Source organism: Notamacropus eugenii, chromosome 4, assembly GCF_028372415.1.
Source record: "Notamacropus eugenii isolate mMacEug1 chromosome 4, mMacEug1.pri_v2, whole genome shotgun sequence".
Taxonomy (NCBI): domain Eukaryota; kingdom Metazoa; phylum Chordata; class Mammalia; order Diprotodontia; family Macropodidae; genus Notamacropus; species Notamacropus eugenii.
This window is the reverse complement of record NC_092875.1, coordinates 76,866,398-76,879,047: the sequence shown is the minus strand read 5'-3', so window position 1 is coordinate 76,879,047 and position 12,650 is coordinate 76,866,398. Positions and strand designations below refer to the sequence as shown.

The following is a 12,650-nucleotide window of genomic DNA, read 5'->3' as shown; positions in this document are numbered from 1 at the left end:
TTGGGGTGGCACACTCTTCTGGAGGAGAAGGGTTTGGAACAAGGTGGCATCTCAAGGGAGAGTGAGGTGGGATAGAGGCAGATTCCATCCCATTGCTGAGCTAGGGTTCATGGACTGTGGGATAGGTTCCAGTGACACTATGGGACCCATTGACCCTACACCAGAGACATAGAGTCAAATGCCCCCTGGAGGTACAGCCTGGAGAACGGCAAGAATGTGGGGACAAACCCGAGGAGCAGCATTGAGCTCTTTCAGGGCAGTGTGGAAGAGATGGGCATGGCGTCAAGTGCTAACTCAGGGGGCATCAGCCACGATGTTTCTTGGGGAGAACTCTCTCAAGGCTCCTTTCATTTTAAAATACCCATCCTAGAAAACACCTCACCCAGCCCATGGCCACAAGAATCAAGGAACCTAGTCTGGGTAGTGTCAATCGGACTGACACGTAGCTCAGCCTCACTGACCAAGCCAATATTCGGACAGGGGCGCAGGCCAAAGAACGAAGCACTGTGCCCCGGGCCCCCTGGGAGAGCCTCAAGGGTTTCAGTCTGGGCAGCGGTGGCTGCACCCGGGACCGCGAGGGGCGGGGCCGAGGTCCAGGCAGGTGCAGGGGGCGGGGCCGGGCCTGCCCCTGGGGCGAGGAGGGGCAGTTCCCGGAGGCTAGGGGCGGGCGGGAGAGGAGAGTCGGGCGGGGCAGGCGGTCAGCAGCCCTCCATGCCTCTGAGTCCGCGGCCAGCCACAGCCTCGGGAGCAGAGCTGGGCATGGAGCCCCCCGGGGCGGCCGCCACGACTGCCACCGAGACCCCAATTGAGCGAGAGATCCGTCAAAGCCAGGAGCGCGAGGCGAGCCTGCGACGGAGCCGCGGCTTGAGCCCTAGCTTCGCCAGTGGGGAGCTGGTGGAGTTGCGCCTCCGGCCCATCCTTAGCCTGCTGCCGGGCCCGGGGCCTGGACTGCCCCGGGACGTGGAGCGCGCCCGGGCAGGCGCCCAGATGCAGCGCGAAATCGCTCGGGAGGCGCGCCGGGAGGAGGCGCTGGTGCGACTGGGCTCGGGGCCCTGCGGTGGCCCGGAGCGCGGCCAGGGGCCGCAGCCGCTGAGCGAGCGCAAGCTGGCCTTTGAGGCTGGGGGCGCGCATCCTCGGGCAGAGTCCGTGGGCCGGGGCCCTTCGTTCACCGAGGCCAGTGGCGCCGCCCACGTGGTGGTTCTGGAGCATCGCAGTCGGCTCCGGGCACCATTTCTAGCTCAGGCTCCTATTCCTGCTCCCGTTCTAGCAACCGCTCCAGCCCGAAACCCAGCTGTAGCTGTCGCCCGGACGCCAGACCTAGCCCTAGCCCCGGCTCCGGCTCCGGCCCCACGTGCCCCGGTCCTGCCTTCAGCCTCTGCTCTGAGCTCCCCGAGCCCGGCTCTTGCCTCGGCATCGGTCCCAACTGCTCGACCCCCGGTCCCGATCCCAACTCTGGCTCCGGTCCCTGCTTCCGCTACGACCCCGGCTCCGACCCGTCGAGTCCAGTTGTCGCTGCTGGAGCAGGAAGTCCAAGAAGTTCGCCAGAGGGAGCGGGAGCTGCAGCGCCAGAGGCGCAGCATCTATGGGACCTCAGAGTTCAAAGAGCCGACCCCGAGTCTCACGGGTAAGATGCCGGGTCTTTCTTCTGCCAAGGTTCTTGGGCTTTCCTGGGCAGGTCTCAGACTGAGGCATCAGCTTTTCGACTCCCAGTTTCTTCCGTTCCATCCTGTCCCTCTTTATGGGACTGAGGGAATCTCCTATAGTTAGGAATCCGTGCCTAGGGAGTGGGGTTGGAGAGGACGGGAGCAGGCCTCTAGCTTCTATGTACATTTAGTAGGGCGTGGACTGCTATGGCCCCGGGCGCCAGGCTGGGGGTGGGGTAGGGTGGAAGAGAAAGAACTTTTCCGGGCCATAAAACAGGAAGATCACCGAGGTGGGACCGCAGGGATGCTGTTTCTCATGACTTTATTTTCCTCCTTTCCTTGCAGAGAGCACACCCTCTGGAAAGCTTTCAGTGGTGTGGCCCCCTCGACGGGATTCTGAGAATACCCTAGAGCAGGTGAGCAGTGTCTGCAACGTTCAGAAATTTACCTGTGTTCCAAGTACTGGGCACACACATAAGCAGATTCTCCCCCTCCACTGTAACCCTAGGCTCCACTGTAAAAGACTCCGCTCCAGGAAGAAGAAATGCATGAGACCTCAGATCTAGCCCTTTGCTCCCCTAGGCTCTGTAGGTCATTTGGACAGCCTCAGTAGAGTGGGAATGACGGCCTGGGTCCCTTATTCCAGTATTGGCTTTGCTTCTCATCCCATTGTGGCCTAAGGCTAGTCCCTTTTCTTTGACCCTTCTCTGAGCTTGTCTCCCCTTCTAAAAAAAAGGGGGAGCGATAAGATACCTGGAAGGGACTTCAGAGGCCAAGTAGTACAGCCCTCTCATTTTACAGAGAAGGAAACTGAAGCCTACTTAGTGTGGGGGTGAAAAGGAAAGGAGGGGGTTAAATGATTTGTCCAAGGTCACCCAGCTAATAGGTGTCAAAGATGGGAATAGAGACCAGTTTCTTCCAATACCAGAGCAAATGCTTGCTCCCACTGTACCTCACACATAAGATACAAAATTAGAAGGAACTTTAGAGATTTTCAAGTCTGCTCTCCCCCTTCCAGTTGTCTTCCCTCCCCTAACCCCCATTTTAGAGATGATCATCTGAGGTCTAGATACCGAGATGCTCTGGAGAAGGCACTGGGCTTGGGGTCAAAGGTCCTGAATGCTAATTGTGCACTCTGCTCACTATCTGTGTGACCCTGGGTAAGTCACTTCATGTCTGGGGCTTCTGGGAAATGGAGCTGTACTACTGAAAGAGACTCCAAGGTCTCTTCCAGCTCTGGAATGGAAGCTTAGCTCTTTGGCTTAGCAACCCTTCTTTGCACGGTGACCCTGATTCACTCACCCTCTGCTGTTCTCCCTTCTTCACAGGATGACCGTGGTAGTGCCTGTTCCTTTAATCGAGGGAAGACGATCTTGATCCACACCACGGAGCCCCTCAACCAGGAAGAATAACTGGTCACCTGTCCCTTTCCCCTCACTAACCTGGACTGGGTAGCCTTAGTTGGTTACCCCCCCCCAAGGCACACTTCCTCCACTAACCGGGAATGGGAGTTCTGATTGGTTACACCCCCCCCCCCAACTCGGACTGGGGGCTCCTGATTGGCCACCTGTCCCCAATGCTGTTGTGGCACCCTAACCCAACCAGGAGGGAAACAGAATGCCTACCTCCTCTATTCTCTCTTGGAAGCTAACCAGCCCATATTCACGCCTCTGACTGTTACATGTCTGGGAGAGAGGGAACCCTCCGAATCTTCTCTGCTCACTGTGCCATCAATAAACATCCCTTCTTCCCCGGGTTGTTTGTCTGTGGCTCTTTCTTCCCCAGGGACACTGTGGTACTCTGCCTAGGGAGAGAGAGGGAAAAAAAAAAAAACCAAGGAACTGTTGGGGACCCAAAGCATTTCTGGTGGGTCTAATTCTGGCCAAATTGGAGGAGGAGGTAGCGTGCAGGGTGTGGGGAGAACGCTGGGGTCTGGGAAAGCAAAGGGAGGAACCTTCTGGAATCCGGCTCTTGTTACTTAGGAGGTGGCTGGCAACCCCTTATCTGCTGTCCCTGCCCGGCTTGTTCTCTGGGACCAAAGCCGTGGGAGGAGGAGGAGGAAGGGACCGATCAGTTAAGATCCTTCTTTCCTGGGCTGTCGGGAGCTCAGAGTTCTATCCCTCCCCCGCCCGAGTATTTTAGGATGCTCAGGGCGCGGCGCCACTCCATCGCCTGCTGCTGGAGCTTCTAGGTCTTGTCTCATGCTGCCTCCGCGTGGCTTAAATTAGGAAGTGCGAGCTCAATTGGATTTCCCCCATCTCCTCCCCTGGGAAAACTGAGGCTGAAAGGGAGTGAAGTAGGAGGGGAGGCTGCACCCTTCCGACAGACACATGTACCCACTAAAGTGGGGTCATAGGATTTAGATCTGATGGCGGACTGAGAGAGCCAATCGAACCCTGTCTTTTTATAGGAGAAGGTCCAGAGAGCTTAAGTGATTTGCCCTAAGTAGTTAGCTCAAGGATTCAAACCAGCACTTATAGATCTCTGCACTGTACGCACTGCCTCTGAACTGGTATTCATGTTTTCAACTTCTCCCCTATCCAATCCATTATTGAAAAAGAGGTCTTCCTCATGTTTAGAAAGGAGCATACCAGGCCCTTGACCAAAAAAACTTTCAATTAGTTCCTCACGTCATACAGGATAAAATACACACTCCTTATCGTGGTATTCAAGGCTTTTCAGTCCTTCCCCACCCCCACTTCCACCCCCATTTTATCCGTACAAGACTATGAACCTGCTCCCTCTACTTGGTATCCCTTGCCTTCCCATATTACCTCAGTGGGGGACAATTTCCATCCCTTTAATGTGCTTCCTTCATCTCTGTCCAGAGAAATTCTCTTCCTTGAAGACCCCACTCATGTGCCACCTTCTCCTGGAAGTTTCCATTGTCTACCTTCAGCTGAATGTTGTCTTGATTCCATCAAATTCCTTAGAGTGCCTTCCTTGAATATCTCCTTTGTCCTTATCACATTCTATCTCTTATAACAATTATTTGTGTATATATCATACTAACTCCCTCCCATACCATACTCATTATGGTAAACTCTATGAAGAGAGGGATGTTATTTTTTAGCCTTGTACTTCCCAGGTGCCTAATGAATTCTAGCTCAATGAAGATCCCGAACACAAAGGGCACTTTTCCTTCTCTGAATCTTTCTTTGTTCAGACTGTTTCTTCTATCTGCCCTCTTCCCTTAGCTATACCTATTGAAATCCTACCTATGCTTCCAAACCTAGCTCAAATGCCAAGTTCATTCATTCATTTGACCAGCAACACTTACTAAAGTAACGGACATACAAAGACAAAAGCTAAAAATAATCCCTGCCTTACTATAGAGGGAAAGAAATACAATAGTTGGGAAGAAGCTTAGAGGATCCCCCCTCCCCATTTTACACATGAAGAAACAGAAGCCAAGAAAGGTTGTTGGCATTGCCTAGAATCTAGGCTAGGGAGTATGTGAGGCTGGATTTGAACTGAGGTCTTTCTAACTAAAAGCCTATTGTGCCACCTAGGAAATAAGTTTAAATAAATGTGATGACCAAATAATTGAGGGGGGGTCCAGAAAGGAGTTTCTTAGGAGTAGCTCCTATTCTGAGCCTTGAAACAAGAGGAGGTTTATAAAAGGCATAGGTGAGAGAGCATTTCAGGCATTGGAGGCAGACAGGGTGTGTCACAGCACAGAGGGAGTGCTAGCATTCATACAGTACTTTAAAGTTTGCAGAGTGCTTTGCAAATAGCCTTATTTTATCCTCACATCAATGATAATGCTATGATCACTCCCGTTTTACAGTTGAGAAAACTAAAGCAGACAAAAGGTAAAGTGACTTGTCCTGTGCCATACAGCTTGTAAGCATCTGAGGCCAGATTTGAACTTAGGTTCTATTATACCCCTTGTTTTTTAATCATGTCTGACTTGTAACCCCATTTGGGGTTTTCTTGGCAAGGATACTAGAGTGGTTTCCCATTTCCTTCTCCAGCTCATTTTAGAGATAAGGAAACTGAGGTAAGCAGAGTTAACAGACCTTGGCCAGGATCATACAGTTAATAAATGTCTGAGGTCAAATCTGAACTGAGGTCTTCCTGACTCCAGGCCTGGCACCCTATCCACTGTGCCACCTAGCTGGTTCATGATATCACTTTGCTGGTTCCAAAGCGCAATGTGGAAGGCTGAGGTCAGAGAAAAAATCGCTAGTAAGCCAGTCTAACTGGAACATAAAACATTCTAGAGGGGAAATGGAAGTGGAGTAAAATGTCTGGAAAGGCCAGCTGGAGCTCAACCCCTCCCAGAATCATTCCAGATAGGTGTGTTTTCTCTCCTCTTAGGGCATTTATCAATAATAGTAACAGCTAACATTTGTAGAATTATGTAAGGTCTATAAAATGCTTTCTGTCACTTGTCTCTTTTGCTCTCCATAACCACCCTGTCAGGTAGGTACCAGATGCATTATTACCCACATTTTACAATTAGAAAAGTGAGGCGCAGATGAAATGATTCTGCCCGGTTGCATAGCTAGGAAGTCTCCTCTATTCAAGTTATCTAAGTATATCTTTCAGAGTCTCTACTTTCAGGGGTTCTTAACTTGGGGTTTGTGAACTTGAAAATTTTTTTGATGACTTGTATGTCAACTAACTTCCTTTGTAATCCTATGTATTTTATTTTGTGTTTAAAAATGCTGTTCTAAGAAGGGGTATATATATGCCATGAATGAAGTTAAGAACCCTTGTATTGGACTGATCTCCAAGAAGGTAGAGAACCTACCATTCTTCTTGCTGTCTCCTTCCTCTTAGAATGCCCTCCTCCTTTCAGCCTGGACTGAACATCCATCAGTTAGCAACATATATTCATTGAACATCTGCTGTTTTCAGCCTATTGTAAGACACTGTGGGGGATCCACAGAAGCTATCAAGGGACTTGGTCTAGCTCTCAAGACAAGACAAAAACTTAAATGGTAATGGAAGAGGAGAGCAACAGCACAAAAGATGTTACAAAATGCAAGACACTAAATAGTAAAATGTACCATTTCTTCCACATTTGCAGAAGGGCTTTGAAAAACTGAAGGTGGAAGAAGACTTCTACCAAGATGGTGACTTGGCAGACTGGGTCACCAGAGACTCTGCTGAAACACTTGTAGATGTTTAGCCTGGAAAAATTGAAGACTTAGGGGAGAGATGATAAGTGTCTTCAAGTATTTGAAGGGCGGTCCTTGGGAACAGGGACTAGATTTATCTAAACCAGAGGGCAGAGCCAGGAATAATGGAGAGAAGTTATGGAGAGGCAGATTTAGGCGGGGTGACCGTGTGCAAGTCACTGAATGTCTGAGCAACTCTTTGGATTGACTAAGTCGGTCTAGTACAAGAGAAGCGGCATTGATTCTGGAGTCAGAAGATCTGGGTTCAAATCTCATCTCTGCTGCTTACTGCCTGTGTAACCCTGGGCATGTTCCTCTTTAATTTTCAGTTTCCGTTTCCAAAGCTGTAAAATGCAGGTTTGGGCTAAAAATGGCTTCTGAGATCACTTCCAGCTCTGGATCTTGGAGATAAAAGGCTTAGCACAGTGACTGGCACATACCAGGGATTTGATAAATGCTTGTTCCCCCCCCCCCCCCCCAATATTTTATAAATCACAGACTGGTTGAAGTTTGCCTTGATGGAAGGGTTCCCACAATGGAATATCCTCATGCTGACGAAATCAACTATTGTTTGCCTATAAAGAACACTGTCCTAACAATAAGAACCATCCAAAAGGTGAAGGGGCTGCCTTGAAAGGTAATGAATTTTTCACCACAGGAGATCTTTTAGTAGAGGATGGATGACCGTTTTAGACAGCAGGAGAAATGCCCGGCTTCGGGTTGGAATCATTAGGGTCTTGCAGCTCTGTGACCCTTGACTTTTTAAATCTAGGGACTCCTATGTCAGAAGAGAGGAGAAAGGAAAGGGGGGAGGGGGAAAGGGAGGACGGAAAGGAGAACCACGATTCAGAGCGCTGCCAGGGGGCGGCAGAATACAGAAGGCGCTGAGCTGCGATTTTTAACCGCGACCACAGGGCGGCGCCCGGGAGCGGCTCGACTCAGTCCAGTCCCGGGGCCAGCGGAGGTTTCCGGGGCCAGCAACTCTGGTCTCAGCCAACGCGGAGTTAACCGGAAGATATAACCTCGACCTTTGGTGGGGAAGGGCGGATGCCACGGAGCCTGTTCGCCCCTCCGCAAAAAGGGAGGGGTCAATTGCCATCCGTGCCCAGACTGGAACCTGGGGCAGGGGCTCCAGCAACCAGTTCTCAGCCTACTTCTGGGGCTGGGAAACAGACCAGAACACGTGATAAGTCTGGTTTCCGCAGGGCACGATGGGAATCGTAGTCTTTTTTAAGGCCAGCTCTGGAAGGGACCTTGGAGGTCATTAAGTGCAACATTACGTAGATTGTTTAGAGGCTATTCCTGTTTTTGCAGAGGAAGAAACTGAGGCTGAAAGAGGAATTAACTAGTCCAACTCCTTTATTTCCCAGTCGGGTAAAAGGGTCTCGGAGGGAGGAATGGGACTTTCCCAGAGTGACGCAGCAACTCAGTAACAGTCAAAATTCGAACGCAGGTCCTATCCCTCTCAATCCAGGCATCTTTCCATTACATCTGGCGGCGGCCTTTTTTCGAAAGAGATCGTCTCATGGCTAAAATGTGCTCCCCTTCCCTGCATCCCTTTCAGAAACCCTGTTTTGCGATTTCGCAGCTGGCTCCACTGACCAAGTTGAGGGAAAGGACCGCGAGCCGATCAATCAACTTTGTGGCTAGCTCTCCCGTTTCCGGAAGTGTACGGGCGCGGGTGCTTACGTTTGGTTTCCAGTGCGCGATTGAGCATGCGCCCCCTCCCTCCCCCTCCTCCCCCTTTTTCCCCCTCCTCCTCCTCCTCGTCCTCTCCTTCCCCCCCCGCTCCTCCCCCCGCTTTCCTCCCAGCCAGGGATATGTACCACTCCCCTTCAATCCCTAGGTACTTCGCCCGCCCCCATCCCCACCCCTTCCCTCTCGCCAGAGTTGCGGAGCTCCTGGACGGAAAGGACGCGGTACTGAAACCAAAGCTGCTACGACCGAGGCACCTCTGCACTCTCTTTATTAAATACAAACAGCCATCCGTCCATTCTCAGGGGGAGTTGCCAAGTCCCAGTCTTCCCTGCCTAAGCTTTCGGAGGGTTAGAAGGCTGGAGAAGGATCCCCGTCCATCTCCCACGCCTACCCCATAGCCAAAGCCGAGGGCGACGAAGGGCTCAGGGCCCGGGAGCCCCAGACCAGCCAGGGGCAGCCGTGGCTGTACTTGGGGCTCGCCCTGCGCTCCCTGCCTGGCCCGTGAGAATCTGTACCAGCAGATCGGTGGCCAGGGTGTGCGACGGCTCCTCAAAACCTATGGTCAACAGCTGCTGGTATTCCCCCGGGGGCTGAGGGCACAGGATCCTGGCGGGAGGGGGAGGGGCACGTTTCCAGTTTGTTTGAGGCAGCCCAGGGGAAATCGTGAGAACAGCGGGGATGGAGCTCTGATCCTTCCCCTGCACCACCTGCCTCCCTCGATTGTGTCTGGGGCCCAACAGTTGCGAACGGACATGCTGGGAGGAAAAAGAAACCTTGCGCCACCAATTTTTTGAAGCGGGTAGAAACTACAAGATATTTGGGAAAGCTAATCACCCCCTCTCCCCCCTCTGTTTTCTTGCGGGGGAAAGCTCTGGAGATTAGGTGTTTGGAGGCAGGGCCGGATCTCAAAGCCAGCCCCGCTCCCTTACCAGGAATAGATATCCGAGGAGCCATCTTGGCCTGGGCCCAGGGGCACCCAACGCCCAATGGACCAGAGCTTTTGAATCTGGGCACAAGAGTTGGCAGGACTCTTGCCGGTGTCCTCCCAAGTATCTCGATAACACAGGAAGTAGCTGCGGGAAAGGGAAGGAAGGGATAGGATGGTAGAGGCTGACAGTATTTACAGGCAGGTCCTTGGGTGTTTCTTTTGATTCGGGGAGGAGGGAAGTGGGGAGTTCATCAGAGGTTAAAGAATTTGTGAAGAGAGACTTTAGCAAATGACAGCAACTTCTCTAGCAATTTTAGGATTTACGAAGACTTTCTCCACCAGGATTCTGAGTGAGCCAGTGCAAGTATTATTATCCACATTTTATAGGTCCGGAAACCTGAGCTTGGAAGGCTAATTGATTGGTTCACAGATACAACTTCTAAGGCCCGGGTAGTATAAATAATACTTCCCCCATTTTAAAGATTGTGAAACTGCGACCCAGAGAAGTGAAGTGATTCCTCTATATAGTGCCAGAGCTGGAAACTGAATCGAGGCTTCCTTGACTCCAAATCCAGGGCTCAGTCCACCCTTTGGTGGAGGGATACCTGCTTTGCTTTGGGTTTTCTCTAGGGGCAGCCTTGACCACGGAGACTAATTGGGCTTTACATTAGGAGTGAAAAGTACTTTGGGGCTTTGATTTGGTGGTTTTTTTCTGATGGTAGAAATTTTTAAATGGTAGTGATGGGTGCATTGAGTCGGGGAGACTCACTATTCTATATGAGGCCCATGTCCCCTGTTGCTGGTCTCAGGACTAGCTTCTAGATTCCAGCGCATCTTCTTGTACAAGTATCTGGGAAGTCGGCCAGCTGTGTAAGGGGCTGGAGAGCAGTATCGGAAAACTGAAACTTGATGAGAGGGGCCCAGTGAGAATTTTCCACAGAAAAAACAGGAGACACTGATTGGGAGGTGAGAAAGAAGAGCTAGGATTATAGGTCTTTACAAGTGATCTAGTCCAAAATCCACCACCCACCCCTCAAGCCAAGAGAGATTAAATAATTTGTGTAAGACCATACATGGGAATTGGAAGAGCCCTTAGAGGTCATGTAGTGTGATCTCATTTTACAGATGAGGAAGCTGAGGTCCACAAATTAAGTGATTTTCCCAGGATCTAATTTGTCCAGATCATGTCTGAAAAGGGATTTGAATCTAGATCTTCCTGACTCCCATCATTTTTTCTACCATATATAGGAAAGGTAATGAGTAGTAGGGTTGGAATTTGAACTCAGACTCAGTCTCTCAATCCAGTGTTTTTCTGTTTTGTTTTTTTTCTGATGGAGCAGAACTCACAAAAAATGAGTTAAACCCTAAAAATCCTAGAAAGAAAGTGGTATCAAGTATCTCCATTTTACACAAGAAACGTGTAATGACTTGCCTGCTGGCAAGTGTGAGGACCTATTTTTCAAGGAGCTGAGAGTGAGTGCCCAGTCACCTGAAGTGTCCAAGCAGAGGACAGATGGCTCAGGCTGGAGGATCCAAGGAGATTGGTTGGAAATGACCTCCAGGGCCCTTCTTAGTTCAGAGATTTATAAGGTGGGAGAGTCAAGGGGAGGGGGAGATAGTATCTAAGATCATATTCTAGGACCTAGACCCAGACTTCCTTGTTTCTGTCCCCCTCCCCTCCAGCCAGTTACCTGAGGGGATCGGTCTCTTCTAGTACCACAAACCCGAAGGAGGCATACATAAGCACCAGTTGCTCCAGCCTAAGGGCCAGCTGTTGGGAGATTTCTAGCAGCTGGAAGGAGAGGACAGTACATATCAACCCAGTTGTGGCTCCTAACTGCAGAGGGAGGCAGTTCCCCATCCTATGCTCAAGCTCCCGATTCTCACTTTTATCTAGGAGCTAGGTAAAGGGCCAGGATCCAGCTCCCCCCTGCTGACTTACCCTTTTCCGAACCAGCTCTTGCAGGGCCCCGTGAATCGGGGGCATGCCCCTGGCAGCAGACTCCAGATACAGGAAGTAAGGCTGGCACATCTGCAGGAAAGTTGGCATCGCCTTGGCCAACTGCTCCTTCTGGACCCGGTCCCTGCTGGGGAGGGGCACAACCCCACTTGGTCAGGGAGGGGAGCTCCAGCTTGGGCTTTTACCTCACCTGTTCCGCCCACAGCACCCGTCCCCTCTCCTCCCTGCTCTCCAGGATAGCCAGGCAGCCTGGCCCCATCACCTGTAAAGCAGGTAGCTCTGGAAATCCTCCGCTTTCTTGAGCAGGTAGCGGAGCTGCTCCGTGATGGGGCTGAACATACTCTCCAGGGGAAGTAGAGTGGGGGCGGGGGCGGGGGCGGGAGGTGGGGGCGGACCAGGCAGCGGGACTGGAGCCAGAGGCTGCCCTAGGACAGGCCCACCAGGCTCAGCATCGGCCGAAACTCCTGCTCGGCCAGGGGTCACAGGCCAAGGGGACTCGACACCGCTGTGCGGGGTAGGGGGCGGTCCGGGGACCGAGTCTCCTGCTGGGAGGGGGTCTCGGACCCCGGCAGGCAGAGACCCCCCGAACCAGGACTCGCTGGCCATGGGGGAAGATGACTGGAGGGGCCACCCTGGGCCCTCCTCCCCCAGTGGGGAGCCGCCCCCAGCTTTTCGGGGCAGCAGCCTCCTGGGCTTTCTGCTCGCCTACTCCGACCACCACAGAAGAGAGGCCTGGGCCGGGGGCCGGGCCTCATTTGAATGTCAACACGCACCAGGTCAGGGTTGAGCTTCTCTCCCAGCGGCCACGCGCCTGGGGCTAGCACGCTCCAAGCTCCAAGTTCGGGTTCACGATGTACACCCATTCTGCCTCACTCTCCTAGCCCAAAACCACAGTGACTCCGCCATACTATTTTTTCAAAAGAGCTACCTCCATCCTCAAAAATTTCCCTGGAGATTGGCAGTGTGTACTCTCACGTTAGAGTAGGAAACAGGCCCAGGAAGGGAGACAATCAAGAAACATACATAAAATGTCTGAGTTGGAGCAGATGGACGTTCATTTTCAGGTGGGAAAACTGAGGCCCTGAGAGGTAATGACATCGTAAGCAGGTCCATAGCTGGAGAGAGGGCTTAGATCATTTAATTCAACCTCCTTTATTTTAGAGTTGACTGACATCATGGACTATGCACTGTTAGCGAAAAGGAGGTGGTCTCTGAGGTCTCTTTCTGCTCCATATTGTAGTAATGGCAGGGCAGGAAGGAATACTAGATTTGGAGGCATTAGTGATCCTGCT

The 12,650-nt window shown here is 51.8% G+C and overlaps 2 protein-coding genes across 3 annotated transcripts; one reads left to right on the top strand and one right to left on the bottom strand.

The window, feature by feature from the left end:
• The first annotated feature begins 665 nt into the window (after positions 1-665).
• Positions 666-3,398, top strand: MISP3 (MISP family member 3). The gene is made up of 3 exons (XM_072602121.1): positions 666-1,624; positions 1,989-2,059; positions 2,972-3,398. The coding sequence occupies exons 1-3, from the start codon at positions 712-714 to the stop codon at positions 3,053-3,055; spliced, it is 1,068 nt and encodes a 355-aa protein (XP_072458222.1). The 5' UTR covers positions 666-711; the 3' UTR covers positions 3,056-3,398.
• Positions 3,399-8,720: 5,322 nt separating this feature from the next.
• Positions 8,721-12,057, bottom strand: C4H19orf67 (chromosome 4 C19orf67 homolog). Of its 2 annotated transcripts, none has more exons than XM_072602112.1 (6): positions 11,621-12,057; positions 11,341-11,485; positions 11,090-11,190; positions 10,168-10,353; positions 9,400-9,543; positions 8,721-9,076 (listed from the first exon to the last, which is right to left on the bottom strand). In XM_072602112.1, exons 1-6 carry the CDS (start codon positions 11,962-11,964, stop codon positions 8,893-8,895), a joined length of 1,104 nt encoding a protein of 367 aa, XP_072458213.1. In that variant the 5' UTR covers positions 11,965-12,057; the 3' UTR covers positions 8,721-8,892. The 2 variants fall into 2 exon arrangements, with proteins under 2 accessions (XP_072458213.1, XP_072458214.1); XM_072602113.1 differs by having other exon boundaries at positions 11,341-11,482.
• Positions 12,058-12,650: the final 593 nt, after the last annotated feature.

Excerpts from the sequence above, each read along its gene's own strand:
- MISP3 (XM_072602121.1), top strand. The coding sequence starts at position 712 with ATGCCTCTGAGTCCGCGGCCAGCCACAGCCTCGGGAGCAGAGCTGGGC. Across the intron at positions 1,625-1,988 it reads GCCGACCCCGAGTCTCACGG|AGAGCACACCCTCTGGAAAG; the intron begins GTAAGATGCCGG and ends CTTTCCTTGCAG. Across the intron at positions 2,060-2,971 it reads CTGAGAATACCCTAGAGCAG|GATGACCGTGGTAGTGCCTG; the intron begins GTGAGCAGTGTC and ends CCTTCTTCACAG.
- C4H19orf67 (XM_072602112.1), bottom strand. The coding sequence starts at position 11,964 with ATGGCCAGCGAGTCCTGGTTCGGGGGGTCTCTGCCTGCCGGGGTCCGA. Across the intron at positions 9,544-10,167 it reads CATGGGCCTCATATAGAATA|CTACTTCCTGTGTTATCGAG; the intron begins GTGAGTCTCCCC and ends CCTTTCCCGCAG. Across the intron at positions 9,077-9,399 it reads TCCTCGGATATCTATTCCTG|GATCCTGTGCCCTCAGCCCC; the intron begins GTAAGGGAGCGG and ends CCCTCCCGCCAG.